Genomic DNA, 17,065 nt, shown 5'->3' with positions numbered 1-17,065 from the left:
TGGGAGAAACGGGGGAGGTTTCTGCAAGTATATTTTGGCAGGGTACTAGGAGAGGTCCCAGACAGCTGATTTCTTAGTGAAGTGTTAAGGTTTCCAAAATTTAACTCTCATAGGAAAATAAAAACTTCTCCTCCCTACGATGTCTTTAACAGAAAGAAAAGACCACAAAAATCAGCTAAGTATGCCAGTTTTAACTCACTTAATTGCTAGAAAATGTAATTTCCTTATTTTAAGGTAAATACAATATTTGCTTTTATCCCACTATGTTAGTACTGCACCAGATAAGCTATTAGATTGCCAGGAAAAAAAAAAATGAACAATATCAGGACAAACCATTTGGAAGCAGAGCTGAGAAGGGTCATCCAGCAAAGTCTATCGGAGCTGACAAAAATTGACACTTTTTATTTCAGTCAGAAAATAAAAGGGAAAGGGAAGGGAACCAAACAAACCCCCTGTGGTTTTAAGTAAAATGAAATATAGTTCAGAATAATTAAGGCATTTTTACAGTACAGAGATATGAAGGAAGAAATGTTATTCTAGAGAATGAACTGCAATGTGTCTGGGAAAACATATGGAGAGAGAAGGGGAAAACATTAAAAGAGATGTAGACACATTGAATTTGGTGACAGCAAAAAGTCCTAGCCACAACTGCATTCTGGCAATGCTCAGAAAAGGTTGTAGTTCCACCAAAACACCTCAAGTCCGAAATTTCAAATATATTTTCACTTTATTTTATGAATGCCCATCAGATATATATCTTTGATGCTACAGCACACTGGTTGAATAAAAATCAACGACATAAAAACCCTCTTCATAAAAGATCCAAGAAGTGAAGTCCCAAAGCCATAACCATTTACTCCGTGAGCATATCATCTCTGACAACCATATATAAATGACATCATGACGACAAACACAATGTACAATAATAAGTGTGCAATGATACAAAATATACAAAAAGGAATGTGTATTTAATATACATTCAACAATACCCCATAAAAATCTTTGTTGGGAAAGTGAAGTGCCTTTTCAAGAACAACAAAAAATGTACACCACTTCTGTAAAGATGCCTGAAGTATCTTCCATCAAAAGAGTAAAGGCTGAGTTCTGTGACAGGAGATATAAAAAAGATGAGCTGAATTTTCCCTAAAGAAACAAAAAAAAAAATCTAAACTTCATAAATTTTTCGTCCACATCAGTAGTATAATAAAATATTCGGAGTGCAGAAAATTGAGTTTAATTTAAATTTTACTTAATAGGGCCTTCTTTTATAGATAGATGTAGCTCAGTCATATAAAACAAAAAAATCTCTATTCCTTATTGTAAAAAGACCATTTCTGACCATGTGTCTCTTCTGGCTTTGATGCATTCCACAATTCACATAATTTTACAGGAACAGAAATACGAGTCTGACCAGAGGTCAGCATAAGATGGGTTCCTCATTTTCTCCAGGCTCTATACAAGTCTTGTATATTTTTTCCTAAATATTTTTTGCCTAATTTTCAGATTCCTTCAAGTCTGACTTCAGCGGGAATTTCAGGAAATGATTAGGGTGGGCATTATGAAGATCTCATGCTTACAATGTGGCTGACTTTATGAAGTCCACCTAGCCTCCAGTTTTCAGGGCAACATGTTGTGCCCTCCTTTCCAAGCAGGTACTTGCATTGACAGCAGAAAGCATTTAGATGCTGAGCTGCATAAGTGCACAAGCCATGCTCAGCTCCCCTGGGCATTCATCCTCATTCCTTGCCCAGGTCCAGAAGCAGAGGTGGCTGAGTATTTCTAACAAGCCCCTTAGCTGATAAAGCTGATCCCTGATCTCCAAAAGTAGAGATTCTTGCCTTACTTCCAGAGTTCAGCCTTTGCTGGCTTGCAGTCTATGGGAAGGTGTCATATTGGCAGCCCAAGGGAGGGGAGTGAAACTGCCACCAACCTCTCTTAAAAGGAGAAGCTTCCACAGAGAGCGCTGAGTGCCACTTCCACTGTAGATACCATTTTCCTTGTCTTTATAGAGCTTGAGCCTGCTATTGCCTGTAAACTCATGGGCCCAGATCTGCAATTTATACTACATCAGCTAACACATTTATATTCAGTGGAATCAGGTTTTACTCCGATCCTGATTGCCATGAATTAGGCATCAGAATGGGTTCAACTTGCAGGTGCAAAACCATGCCTCTTGTATCAGAGGTCAATGCAGACCATCAAGCCCTTCAAAACATTAAAATCAAAAGCATTCTCCAGAGTTCAACACTCACCTGAGGCTCATTCCCAGTACCTTTCACAATTTTCATTTCAAGAAAGACTCACAGTTATGCTACTAAAGGACAATACACAACATTTGCAGGAGGTTTCAAGCCTCTCTGAAAATCATTCTTATGAATATGTGGAGAAGGAATGATAGGAAATGAAAGGTACCTATAAATCACATGGCATGCCTGAGCAATGCCCAGGTGAATGCAAAAAATCACGTTATTTGCAGTATGTATATCTCTTCCTGAGTTGAATTTCATTCCCAGTATGGAATCCAAGCATCTGCTTTCTTTTTTGGCAAGGTACTCAATCGCATGATAAGGCAATCCAATTTTCTGGTTTGCTTTCTGTCTTCTTTCTTCCTAAATGGCTGAGCATTTCTCACCGAGATCAACACTACAATGTGTGCCAGAACATGTTTAAAATATGGTCCTGTAAAAATAGAAATCAGGTTTGTTTCTTTGAAGGCAGCATTAATTATTCATATATTCTGGGATCTTGAAGATTTCAGTTGAACAGATTCAAAGTGATCGTCTTTTTCCTGCAATGGAAAAAACAGGTTACAGTCAATTGGGATTCCTCAAATTCACTCCACCAGTTGTTACAGACACTTGTCTTAATATCTCCAGAGCAGCTTTTGCCAAAGACTTCACTTCACTTCTACCACAGTACCTAAGAGTACAGTTTGACCTTTTCATTATTATTTAATAAAACTACTCATTATGAAAAAGAAATAATGCAAAATTGTCAAAATTCTATGAAGAAAGCCAAGAAAAAAGCCAAGAAGAGAAAGAGAAAATTTTTCATGGTACTTACTTCAGAGGGTGCAGGGAAGGTTTGCATTACATACTCATAGTATACAACAGATAGCCAGAGCTGGGGAGTTGCAAGATAGCCATACGTATTCTTATAATTTCTTAGTAATTTGTTCACTACATTGAAGAAAATGTTTAGAGCAAGGCCTGTGAATGTGAACACCACTATCCTACTCCTGGATGTCCATCCCTACTCCTCCTTGGGAAGACCCACAGGAGAAAATGTCTACAAATCCTCTGGATCTAAAAATCAGGGCTGGATTTTGCCTTCTGTTTTTCCTGCTAAGTGACAGTCCAGCCCATCTGCCCAGCAGGTATCAGGGTGTGAAGTGTGGACATATGCATTACTGCATGTACGAACAACCCAACAGCCCACACAGGAGCTATCAAAGAGCCCTAACAAAACTACTCACTCGGAAATGCTGGCTCTTGCTTCGTGTACCCACCATTTATACTTGTTGATGTATGCAAACATTCTGGAAAATATGTTAAGCTCACGATCTGGTCTTTAAAGCAGTCTCCATCAGAGATCAGGACAGCCTGATGCAGATGTGAGAATGAGCAGGGGAGAAAATTGTCCTACGCTTGCCTACAGCGGAGAACATATTTCTTCTTCTGAAGGACCTGGAATTGTTATGCTGGAGACAACAGATGGAACTAGAACAGCTTCCAACCTGAAGCAGTTTCATAATTCTTTAATTTCTATATTCTCATTAAAAATAATAGTTGTTTCTTTCTATATTACAGGCCTAGACCTGAATTCCTTGGGTACTCAAAGCCATTAATAGCTTCCTGAGATGTTTTTCCTCAAAGAAATGCCATTGCCTGAAGCTCGAACATATAGTTAGGATGCTTCAAATTTTTCTTTCTCTCTCAGTTTACATTTCTCCTCTTTTTCTCCACTGTTTCCTCTACGTATTTTTTCTATATTTTACATGCAAATGCAGCAGGAGATGAATTTCCTCAGCTTTTGCACAAATGAAAAATGATGCCTATAACGTTTGTTTTGGAGAAATATATATTAAATTCCAGTTATCTGCAGGGATAGAGGACACAGATTTCAGTAAGCTAATGAGGTACTTTAAGCCGAGTTTGCCAGCTATGATTATCTAGCAGGAAAAAAGGAACCAGCTTAGAAATATCTGACAGGCTGGTTTAAAAAGGAGAGAATACTCAGGGAGCCTGCTACAATGGATACAGGAACTTTAAAAAACTGTTTTTGAGTCCAAATAGGCATTCAAGTGGTCTGAATACTAAAGTACTAAAGCTTACTTTAAAGAAAAAAAAAACACTTCTCCCATGCTATCATCTCTATACTTCTAATCAGGCAGAAGCCAGTGGTTGGTGCTGCAAATGGAGTCAGCAAAGCTTTTACAGTTGTCAGGCGTACAGCAAAACACGACCTTCACCAGCAGCACTGGTCATTACACTCAGCTACAGCCAGCCAAGCCATTTCATGCACACAAAAAAATATCATCAGTGTTTCAAAGTCATTCTCTTCCTGTAGGATTCAAAATGGAATCAACTTCCATTTTTGTAAATTTGATGTGATTTCATTTTATTTACATTTTCAATATTCTTAGCATTATATTCTGCTCCTTTCCACAAGAAATTATATTGATTTTGCAAGACAAATATTCAGGCTGGGAGCAAGAGGAAGTTCTGCAAATTAGCTGTGTAACTGTACCATCCTAGGAGAGAGATCTGGGGAACAGGTAGTATGGAAAGAGGAAAGCAGTCTGACAAAAAAAAAAAAAAATAATAAGAGAACAAAGAGAAGGGAAAAATGGGGAAAAGAGACACAAAGATTTTGTTACATTGCACTCAATCACAGAAAGGAAATAATGAACACTCAAAATTCTCAAAATTCAAACAAACAAAAAAGTGACTTCTCAAAAGATTTCATTATTATTAGTGAAGGAACCTTCTTATTTTGAAACAACCCTCTTTGGCAAAACTGTTTGAAAGAGAAAATGTCAGTAACCTTTATCCTGGTCATAATAAGATGCCCCAGCTCGACTGCCTTAAAGACAATAACAGCTTTCCCATTGACTGCAAGGCATTTGGAATAAAGACCAGAGTGCTTGTGGGATCTACCATGACAGTCCTCTGTTGCTCCCCTGGGGGACACTGAAAGGACATCAAAGTATTCAGACATATAACAACACTGCATCATGTGCTGCAGAAAAAATGCTTAGTGCTGCTGCTGTCCACTGAAACAGAGGAGGTTGCTGCACTGGGGGACAGGTTTTGGCTGATGCCTCTCTTCATCTGAATCGTATAATGCTGAAAATTATGGTTCTCAAGGCAGCCATGAGGCCAGCCCAGGTGAGTGGCAGGCAGCTGGCTAGTGGCTATGTTCCCAATATTAATTTTCTTTATCTGTAACGGCTGTTTTTGCCTCAGTGGAGGAATCTGGTAGGAATCAAGGAAGAGGGGTTCCCCCTGCCACTGACCGCTCTTTTTAGGCATGACCCATACAGTAAAGAACACTGTGGAAAGCTCTCTGCAGAAGAGGGAGTGTTTCCTCAATGCCCCACAGGATTTATCATTATTCCTTCTGTGGATTTCAGTAGGTCGACTATGGACTGGGTGACATGTGCATGGGAGGCTGCACAAAGCACTGTGCAAATTAGCATCGCAGCCTCATCACATCCAGTAATAAATAATGCTAATAATTATTTTTAGTATTAATGGTAGTAATTAGTACTTACCTTCGTTGCCAAGGATTTGAGCTTCCCCAGCAGTGACTGCTTATTTGAATATACTATTTCTTCTTCATTATCTTCTCCTTCCATTATAGCACAACTGTCAGCAGCTGGCAGCTCACACTCTTTTGAGTTCGCTGTCATCACTAATTTGGAATATTTATACTCCAGCCTGGAGATATAAAGCCAGACAGGTATTGTTTTTTTTTTATGAATGTCCCATATTTAAAGTTTTTGTAATTTAGATTATCTGAAGGCCTTCCAGATAGTTACTTCTGAGGTAATTACTAGGAATTGGATACTTTTCAATCATTAAAAATGCATAACCAGAAGAGTATTAACAATACATTCAGTACCTGCTCTCCAGATTAGCTCTCTAACTTTAGAAGTCTCTAGAAAAAATCCATGTTTTTTCCAAAAGACCGAGAGTGGGTATGTCAGAGTTTCCAAATTGTAGAATACGCGAGAGGACTTCCTGAGGCAACAGCAGCTCTTACTTCAGACCGTGTCAGGATCTACTTCACAACCCTGTCCAAAAGGCTTTGGGGTGAGAAAAGGTGTGTAACAGTGTGAGGTGGGGACCACAATGCTGGCACCCAGGTTTGCTGAAGCTGGATACAGCAGGGGGAGATGAAATACTATGGAGGTGGAGTCACAGTTTGAAGGTTTCTGGCATGAGGACATGTTCAGGATGCAGAAGACAAGAATGGGGAACAGACGGTATGTTCAGTCTGACAGACAGGGATCTTTGTGTGTACCAGACATATCCTGCCCAAATAGACCTAAGCAATATACAGTCAGGAATCCTATTTCAACCCCACTGAAAGGTATGAAATAGACTGAAGAGAGATCCTTTCGGTCTTCAGACTTTGAGAAAGCCGTGTTGCTTCAGGACCTAAAGTCAACCTCAAAATCTCAGGGGTTAAAAAGACAGATCCTATTGGGAAATCATCCCATAACAAATTATTGTATATTCCTTGCGAGCATTTTTGACAGCCATTGTTGGCACAAGAAATCTCATCTTGGTGGATTAACTGATCCAACACAGCATTTTTCATCAACATTGTCAGAAGTTCAGATCCATGAAATGTCTTTCTGTACAACACATCAAATTTACTTTTATATGCAACACAATTTGCAGTACTTACTTCTGGTTCTTCTTCCAAAAATAGCAGGTCAAGGCTATGAGCAAAACGGCTGTGAAAGCACCAACACCAGCTCCAACCTTTAGCCAAAAATCCACCGTTTCACAAGTGCTGGTTCTTTTCTCTGGCAAGGGAATCCCTTTAATGCAATGCTTTGGCTCATTCCATACATACAAGGTTTCCTTTCAAGCAGAAAGCGTAGAATAAACAAAAAGTGAGCTGTTTATAGAAACTATTCAGAGTTGAAGAAAACAAGCATGTTTTAGGTTAGACGTCTTTTCAATAAAAACAAACCAAAGCCTGTACTTCAGGTTTTCAGATTCTACGTGCAGTCATATTTGTCTGCTCTATTGTCCCCTTGGCTGTGACTGCAGGTTCAGACATGATAAAAGGGTTTCCTCTTCTTTATTGATCTTCGCCTGACACAGTTTGGTTTGGACAGGGATTATGAATTGGTTGTGCCTGCTTTGGAGATGTTTATCAACAGTTCTGAAACAGTGAAAGGACTTCCAAATATTTGACCAGGGAAGGCAGTAGCAAAAAAGTTGCAAACAAAGTAGAATGAATTTCTAAACCGAAATTCTGAACCCTTCCCTAGTCTGCCCTGATGTTTATGGCTGTTTAGGGATTGAAGTCCTTTGGGCACTCCATCCTATACAAACAGCTGCCTGCACATATGAATGAATCCAGAGTTTAGCTCCCTACATGTACAGGCACAACCCAGCTCTCCTCCAGAAACCATACTGCTTTTGCAGTATGTGCTATGGGCGCAAATACCCCTGAGTCTCAACACAGCTCCTGACTGATATAGGGCTTGCAGCAAGCCAGCTCAGAGTGTGCACTGAGATTCCCCAACTCTACCTGCACTTAACATGTCCACCTACGCACCGAATTTCAACAGCATCCAAGTTTTACCCAAATGAACCCATGTGACTTGGACCTGGGGGTGCTGTACCTGAAATCCTTTTTTACAGGCTCCCTCAATCTCATGGTAGTCTTGCTCCGTGCACAGAGGGCAAGCTTCTGCACTTTCCCACATGAAGTAGAAAGTGCACCCATCACAGGTGCCAGCAGGGCATGAGCTAGGAGGAGAGAGAAGCTTAATTATCACTTATGAAACGTTCTGGAGTTTGCATCCTCACTCCATATTGTGCTGCTGAAGACTGGTAGTGGTAAGTACAATAAATGGGTAAACATCCACCATGTCATCAGATGGAAAAATCTGGGGGAAGAATTTTTCCATTTAAAAAGTGCTGTCATAAGTGAAAACAGATGTTGGACTGTCAAAGGTCTAAAGAAACAGTTCAGAGTTCCTGGCAGTGAGTGCTACCTACACACCTAAAATGAAGAGAAGAAAAAGAAGCAAGCCTTGGAGACCAGCAGTACTACTCCACTGTTTCACCATCAAGAGTTAGAGCAGTGTGCCTCTCTCACTATTCTCCTGCACTGGGTGATTATTCCACATGAATGCTACAAAGCAGTTCCTGCTGTTGTTACAATGATGTCTGGGTGATGTCACCCACATGGAATGTACTTGTCCTGTCATGGTTAATTACTAGAAGGATGTTCACCAGTTAATGAAGAGGTAACAACTTCTCTTAGTCTAAGAAAGACTAATGGAACTATTATGTATTCAGCCGGCAGAACAAAGTTGTGCTGGCAATGCCAGGACTTTCACGCAGCTTTTGCTCATGACAACCACATCAGTTCTAACAGCAGCAGTGACCAAAAGTCCCTGCACAAAATTGGGTTGTGTAAATGTGAAATGTACCTATACAGAAAAATTGACTTAATTTTTTCTTAAATCGACTTCTTCCTGTGTCATCTGGAAAGCTGTTATCCTGATTTGAAGGATTGAAAAGTCCACAGAGCTAAAAGCTAGAAGCGAATAATTGATAACTGTGCTCTCTGGACTATGGAATATTGCTTTGCTGCATATGACAAGACCATTGACAGACCTTTCTCCTCTTTCATCTCTTTTGTCTTATGCTGCAACTTCACGATACTAAACAGTGTCTGGAGGATCAATGAGTTACATGCAATATTATATGACATTTATCAGCTATCTCAGTGTTTGAAAACGTCTGACTTCTGAGCTAATCAAAGGGGGACTAGGAAGGAAGAAGTCAACAAGAAATGAGATACAGTATGTCATATCATCTATGTGCTGTTTCTACCTATCCTCATGCTGTTAAAAGCAAGGTAGGTTACTCCTCTCACCACAGGTGAGTTATCTATCACAGCTCACATCATGAGCTACCTACAACATCTCTTTCCACAGAGTTTAAATTGCAGATGGTCTGAAGGGACACAATAGGCACACAGGTCCCCAGAACAAGGCCTTCACCTGTAAGAAATGAGTGAGACCTCCTGGCGGGTTGATGAGGGAGACAGCACTTTTCATTGCTGTTGAGTAAAGTCATTAATGAATTTTGTAAAGGTTGCCTGAGGCACTACTAGGATACAAATACTTAAATACCTGGGCACAGAAAGTTCTCCTTGGTCCGGTTTGTTGGGGTTGCATCTCATTGTCACAACAGTTGCACGACCATTTTCACAGGAGGTTGTTACTGTTGAAGACCTAATATGAAACAAGAGGAAGAATGTGCAGTCAGAAATATGTTTCCACTACAGAAAAAGTGCTCTGAGATGCCACTCAGGGAGCTGCTCAGTTTGAATTCCACCGAGCCAAGGAATAAACCTGCCCAGAAAACAGGATAGAAAAACAGAATTGCTGGCACTGTGGATGGTGAGTAACTTGGATGGAGGGCTTATGATGTCTCGGTCTTTGCCCAGAAACTTAAGAATCACCCTGTCCTGAAACAGCAGAAGGCAAAGAGTATTCAAAAACTGCACCTTATTCCAGCAAGACAAACACTGTAAGCCAAATTAACGATATGCTCAAAGTAGGGTCACTACTGTGGGGTTCAGTCTGCAGAATCAGACACTTAAATTTAAATGTTTACTTGTGCATGAAGTGTTGATATCAAAATTGGTATAGACAATTAAAAACTATCACTGAAGCCAACACAGAGAGCCAATCAGTACAACAGAAGTAGGTATGTGCCTTAGGATAACCTGAATTGTCCCATAGCTCCGGAGACTGAACTTAGAAACTCAGTTCACATGCAGACACCAGCATGTAGGTATCTTAATTGAGGTGATATTTGAGCTAATTATTATCCAAACTGAGATATTCTTGATATGGAGGAAAGTGAAGAATAGGAAAAGCATACTAACAACTTTGCAGATTGGAACAATTCTTTTTAACATTGTTCAGATCATTTTTATAACATAAACTAATAACAAATTAATGTAAAAGAAAATGGACAATGGACACATCAAAGTCATATATGAGAATGTATGGAAAATAACATGACGTTGGATGTGGCACTTAGATGAATCAAAGTTCTGGTATCACTGTCTGTCCACACATCAAGTGTAATTTAGATTTGAGTAAACAGTGTTGGCTGATTTCAAAAGATGTTCTTCAATATGCCAATCATTATCAGCCAGATAGTGATTAAAGTGAGAAAGGTTAAAGGTGGATTAAAGATCTTCCCTCACAACTTTAGTTTCCTTTAAACAAATGAAAGTCGAGGTATTAGTAATCAGTATTTTTTACCTACTTGTAAAAGAAATGCACATCAGGTACTTTGCTTGGAGAAGGAGGAAACAAGTCTGTCTTGATGCTGATATTTTCCAGTGTTGTTTCAACAGTAGCTCCTAAAATTTGAGAAAAATATAAAAATAAAAGGAACAAGCTAGGAATGGATTTCTGAGGGGTTCATGTGTAATATTTTCTCAGTGTGCAAAGTATGTTTTTCACATAATAGCATTTCATGACTTTATTATACATTGTACATTTTCCTTTATTCTAACTGAACTTTGCAGACTTGTATGTTCCTCATACTGTCTGATTTCCTCCTACAGACAAAACAAAATAAAAATTAATAAAACAACACCAATGTAAATTAATTATACTCTTTTGTCTGAATTTAAGTTTACCAGAAGATACTACAGAATCATAAAATAACTCAGGTTGGGAAAGGACCTCTGGAGATCATGTGATCCAACCAACTGCTCAAAGCATATGCCTTGCTTACGATGCTCGTACGTATAACTCTTAACACATCATAATCATAACACCCCGAGCAATCTGTAGTATTGCAGGGGAAAAAAAATGCAATGACAAAATTCAGAAGTATTATGGATTCATAGAGAAGCCTTGATGGCAAATTTTGGATAAAATGACAGGCTGATGTTTAGAATAACACAGGTCTGCATGAATTTTGGAGGAGAGCTGAGAAAGAGGAAAATTCAAGTAACCCAATTTCTTGCATATCTTTTCAATCCCATGAACCGGAGAACAGAAAATATTGGTGCTGCATTGCAACATTTCAGAAAGAGGGACATGTACAAATGAGACAGACTGCATCCTCCTGGTGAGGTGAACGATTGCTAGAACTGGAATAGAAGCAAAGTGGTAGCAGCCAGCAACTGATGGGAAGATGGGCAAGGCAAAGAGTTTTCTTCTTGTTCTTGCAACAGGTCAGACAACCTGGCTGCATTCTCAGGGCAAGTAAGAGCCAGTGATCATGGAAGCACAGGGATCGATGAGCCCATTAACATTCCTGAGGTGGTCATGCAGAGGATGCTTGCAGAGCATCATAGCAACACAGAACAAAAATGAGCTGTGTTGCAGCAGCCATCAGGAACATGCAAAGAAAGACATCAGGTTATTGTGGAGGGGCTTCCATTATGAGAACACACACAGGAATCACTTTGATGATCACTTCTTCTCATCAAAGACATTGCATCTAACAGAGTAACTTAAATTTGGATCTCAACTCAACAGACAGATATTCGTTACTCACTATACTGGAAGATGATAGCTCCTAGGGACCTTAATATATTCAACAGAGGCAATGAGAGAATATTCCCATTCGATATGCAGAACTGCACAGTTGGCATCCTTAAGTGCCATTTCCCAAAAATAAGAACACTAGAAGCAAAATCAAGTGTGGGAAAAAAAATGTTATTCCTTGGAAGATATTAATTAGATAGCTAAAAAGCCACAATGACTCTCTCAAGAATGACGATAGTTTTGACTAAGAGTCCACCTTGGATCCGAATAGCAGTAAAGAAGCAATTTAAATAAAAACATTGGCACAAGTTTAATGGAGGGGGAATAGAGAATCAAATAAAACTCTATTTAAATCAAAAGTTATGAGTTACAGAAATATGATAATGGATGCTAAAGACTTCAGGGAAAAGCTTGTGTTTGGCAGCACTAGAAAAATTGTAAGTCTGAGGCTTTTTTAGAAATACTAGAAATAAAATATACCTTATGGATGGGAAAGGCAAACTTCAAGCACTTTAAAATGTAACCACTGTAGTAAAGAAAAAACAGCAGAAGATCTTGATATTTTTTCTCTGTATTAAGAAAAAATCAGGACTGCCTGCTCGCTTTCCAAGACAATGATTGAACACCTCATTCTTTCAATCCTCTCGCAAGAGAGGATTTTCTTATCTACTGGGGATACACACTTATAAACTAGCAAACTCATACCTATCAGTGACCAGGCTAATGGGATCTCCCACCTACAGATATTTGTCCTTAATAGAGCATTTAACGATAGTGAAATACCAGAAGACTGATAGAGAGGGAATATGGTGTAGAAATCCAGAAAGGACAAAACTGAACCAGATGATGAAGTGGCCAACAAATATGATGTGGCAAATTAAAAGAAATGGGAAGTGGAAGATGTGTTATAGTTAATGGATTGATACATAATAAGTACCAGTCAACATGAATTTATGGAGAACAGCTCCTGTTGAACAAATCTGATTTCATTCCTTGAGTGCTGATGAATTTGGTTGCTAAAGAAAATTATGTAAATTTATCAAGTATTTCACTAATTACCACAAAATTCTAATTAAAGAGTTACTAGTGTGATACCAATTAAGAACACACTCTGGATTAAAAAATATTTAACTAACCAATTATAAAATTATCTGGCCATGGCAAATTGTCATCAAATGTGGTATGACTCCAGACTTCTCTAGGCAATGACCTTGGAGTCCCAAAATGCAAGATGATCATCAGTGATATGCATGTAACTATATAATCACTATTGGTAAAGCATAGAAAAGACAAAGATGAAGAGGAACAGGAATACAATATAGAGCAACTTCATTCACTTGGTAAGCTGGTCCCACTGAAACTAAACATAATGAATGGAGCCAGGTACTACATGGGATGAAGGCCAGTCCTGAAGAAGAAAGAACGTCCCTTGGACACTATAATTCTGAAAAAGATCTAGAGTGGACAACAAAACCAAGAAGACAGCATGAAATCCCATGAGTTTGGAAGGGCTCAGATATTCAATCCCTGCAGGTAAATGCAAACGTGAAAGTGATTTTCATTCTCTTTATTGTGAATTAAATGCTGGAACAGTATTTCAGTCTGATGCCACACTTTAAGAAAAGGTAATAAGTTACAGAGGTTGCAGAAAAAGCCTCAAGAAGTACTCAGATGTTTGAGAGAAATACATGATAGCAAGAGATTTGACAAACTTGGTGTGCTTCGTTTATGAGAAAAGTAGGCAAGACAGGGTGTGATGAGCAGGTGTGAAGAACCAAGTGTACAAAATATTTCTCCAGGAAGGAAAAAGTGGCTGTGAAATGAAGGAAAAATAACAAGAAACAAGTGCTGAAAACTGATGCCAAGCAAACTCAAACAGGAAACAAAGCTGCTTTAAAATAAAATATAGAGATAGTGTTTGGCCAGTGAGGGAAAAAAAAGAAAAAAAAAAAAAGAAATACCAACAACTATGGAAAAGCTTTTATTTCTGGCACTCTTAAAAGTCCAGGTTGAATGCTCTTCCAAAGACGTGCTTTTGTCAAACACAAGTTTCTGGGCTCAATGCCAGAGAGCAAGTACAAACACTCTGTGCCTGAAATGGATAGGTGAACAGACTAAATGACTTCATTGTCTGATCTGGCCTTAGACTCTGGGAACTTGTGAGCCAGAACAATGCGAGACGTAATGGGGTGCACTGCCCCATGCTGCTCTAAGCCTCCTCTTTCCTCACCTAATTATGTCCCAGCACCAGCTTCTTCTTCTGAAATTGCCTAGTGGGGACTTGGCATGGGCAGAAACGCTTGGACTAATGGGACTACTACAGTGACTGGTCTTACCCTACATAAGTTGGGCAGGAAACATGAAAGAAAATGAGTTCTTTTTAGTTACATTCTCCAGATTTTTGTGCTGAAATTCTATGCACCATGGGACCCACAAGACGAAACTTGGGAAGAGTGATTAATACAGGCAAGGAAAACAAAGGATGGGGGTGAGCCCTTACTCTTCTGCTAGTGCCATCAGCTGAACTGAACCAGCATTAAAAGCAATGGCATTTGTCAAGATCTGCTTCACAGTTCAGAAACAAATTCTGACCCTGGGACTGAATCTTGGCTGCTCCCTACCCTGCCCCCATGGTAATGCAGCACTGTTGAGCTGAGAAGGATTTACTTTGCAGTCCTAAATATATCAGAGAACATCCCTGACAAGTTTCCTCTCTAAAATACATCCACCTGTCCCTTTGTCTGGTATCGTCAAGCATTAGTCTACAACACAAATGGTTCTGGTAACCCTATCTTGGGGCTGGTGCTGTTCAATAACTTTATCAATGACATAGACAATGGGATCGAGGGCACCCTCTGCAAGTTTGCTGATAAGACCAAGCTGAGCAGTGAAGTTGATACAACAAAAAGAAGGGATCCAGACAAGCTTGAGAAGTGGGCCCATGTGAACTTAATGAGGTTCAACAAGTCAAAGTTCAAGGTGCTGCAACTGGGTCAGGGCAATTCCAGACATGAGCACAGACTGGGAGAAGAACTCATTGAGAGCAGCCCTGCAGAGAGAGACTTCGGGGTTTTGGTGGATGAGGAGCTCAACATGAGTCAGCAGTGCGCACTGGCAGCCCAGAAGGCCAACTGCGTCCTGGGCTGCATCAACGGAGGTGAGGCCAGCAGGTGGAGGGAGGGGATTGTGCCCCTCTGCTCTGCCTTGTGAGGCCTCACTTGGAGTGATGCATCCACTGGGGTCTGGAGCCCCCAACACAAGAAAGACGTGGACCTGTTAGAGTGGGTCCAGAGGAGGCCACAAAGATGATCAGAGGGCTGGAGCAACTCTCCTCTGAAGACAGGCTGAGAGAGATGGGGGTGTTCAACCTGAAGAAGAGAAGGCTCTGGGGAGACCTCATTTCAGCCTTTTAGTATTTAAAGGGGACTTAAAAAAAGATGGAGAGCAAGTTTTTACACAGGCAGATAGGGATAGACAAGGGGAAATAGTTTTAAACTAAAAGACGGGAGACTTAGATTGGATGTTTGTAGGAAATTCTTTACTCTGAGGGCGGTGAGGCCCTGGCGCAGGCTGCCCAGAGGAGCTGTGGCTGCCCCATCCCTGGCAGTGCCCAAGGCCAGGCAGGATGGGGCTTTGGGCAGCCTGGGCTGGTGGGAGGTGTCCCTGCCCATGGCAGGGGAGATGGAACTGGGTGATCTTTAAGGCCCATTCTCACCCAAGCCATTCTATGATTCTATAATTATATTCTACAGGACTTCAAAATACAGACATCTGCTCCATGTCAGGTGCATCCTAAACATACATCAGGTACATCTTCAACACAGGAGAAGGATGAGAGGGATATATGTGATAGCTTTCTTTCCCAGGTTTTGGGAGCCAAGATACCATAACAAACAGCAGGCTTCCCGCAGAAAGTCCCTGAGTATGTGGTCCTGGTGCACATTCAGTTTTCAGGGACTAAAAAGTCTCATTTCAAGTGGTTTGTTTTGTTGTTTTTTTTTGTTTGTTTGTTCTCTTCTGTGACCTAGAGCATTCACTTGCAGCAACATGCAAAAGACAAAGCACGTACCTAAGAACCTGTCAGCAAGGCTGTTGGACTGCAGAGCCAGGGCCGTTCGGAAACCCTTGCTGTCTGAAGGAATGATGGTGGACTGACAGACAAAAGCTCCCACAAAGTTGGAAAAATCTTCTGATTCTGCAACCATGTCCTTCAGAGTAACATCTGTGATATTGTCAGTGCAAATAGCCATCTTTTTTCCCTGCAGACAATCAGGAAAAATGGGGAAGCTGTTGGTTGCTGATAGGATGTGGAGAAGTTTGGGAGAAATTGCAAACTTCCTGATTGCAAACTGTATGAGCTTCATTCATGTGTTTTAGAAACAACTTGATGTTTCTATCACGAGAGAAACAAATTGCAGCATTAAACTGTGCCATTGTGAAGGCTCCGATTAAAGCCTCGTATAGACTCAGGAACAAGATGTCACCTCTGCTATATGTCTTATCAAAAACCTGTGTACAAAGCACTTCTCTCTGTTTATCTTGACAGCACAGTGCTTGCAGAGCATAATAAAATGGCTTGGGAAAAAAACAAAACAAAACATATTGCCTGTAAAAAATATACTGTAGAATACCTCTTTATTTGAGGTTTAAACCAGATAAAATATTCTCAAAGCATGAATACGTGAAAAACATAAACTGATACATAGCCTTCAAGGCTGCATTAATGTCACATGTCAAGACCAATGTTAGAATTTCAGAACAGCAGCAGTGAAAGGCAAATCAGCAAATTCAGCAGGCCTGACCCTCCAAAATGCCAAGCACACAGACTTGGTGCTATGGTTGACAGTACTGTAGTACCAGGGAAAAATGTTTGGGAAACGAAGACCAGATCCACAGGGGAGTATCTTTGTGGATCTATTTGTCACCAGCTCTAATTCAGGTCGGTAAGTATGTATTTAAGCCACAAAGAATGGAAAACTCTGTAAAGAAATATGACTACTGATTTGCCTCAACTCATGAAAACCCTTTGGTATATGGAAAAGAGACTTCAGAACTTTACTGGGACAAACATTAACGTAAACTGCATGCACTGGCTTTCATGGGGTAATACCCATCACTGCTACTGCTCCAAAATGTCAATTTATGTATGTGACAATACGCTGTGGTACCCTCCAAGTCCCAGGGAAAACCCTGACTCAGGGAAACAGGCTGTAATATGCCACAGAAGCAGCAGAAACTGTTCTCACTCATGGACTAAAAACGTTTTTCCACCTCTTCAACAGT

At 40.2% G+C, this 17,065-nt stretch overlaps 1 protein-coding gene across 4 annotated transcripts in view; it reads right to left on the bottom strand.

The window, feature by feature from the left end:
• Window positions 1–708: 708 nt before the first annotated feature.
• The window catches only part of ELAPOR2 (endosome-lysosome associated apoptosis and autophagy regulator family member 2), a 102,248-nt gene continuing 85,891 nt past the window's right edge, over window positions 709–17,065 (bottom strand). For 3 of the 4 annotated variants that reach the window (XM_083819362.1, XM_083819364.1, XM_083819363.1), the window contains 7 exons: window positions 15,852–16,041; window positions 10,545–10,641; window positions 9,395–9,496; window positions 7,871–7,997; window positions 6,919–7,097; window positions 5,777–5,942; window positions 709–2,788 (listed from right to left, as the gene is read on the bottom strand). In XM_083819362.1, coding sequence (XP_083675488.1) covers window positions 2,729–2,788; window positions 5,777–5,942; window positions 6,919–7,097; window positions 7,871–7,997; window positions 9,395–9,496; window positions 10,545–10,641; window positions 15,852–16,041 — 921 coding nt within the window. In that variant the 3' untranslated portion in view covers window positions 709–2,728. The remainder of the gene's footprint in view (window positions 2,789–5,776; window positions 5,943–6,918; window positions 7,098–7,870; window positions 7,998–9,394; window positions 9,497–10,544; window positions 10,642–15,851; window positions 16,042–17,065) is intronic. The other variant, XR_014577407.1, reaches the window with a different exon arrangement.

This window comes from Anser anser (assembly GCF_964211835.1).
Source record: "Anser anser genome assembly, chromosome: 1".
Taxonomy (NCBI): domain Eukaryota; kingdom Metazoa; phylum Chordata; class Aves; order Anseriformes; family Anatidae; genus Anser; species Anser anser.
This window is presented reverse-complemented; position numbering and strand designations above follow the sequence as displayed.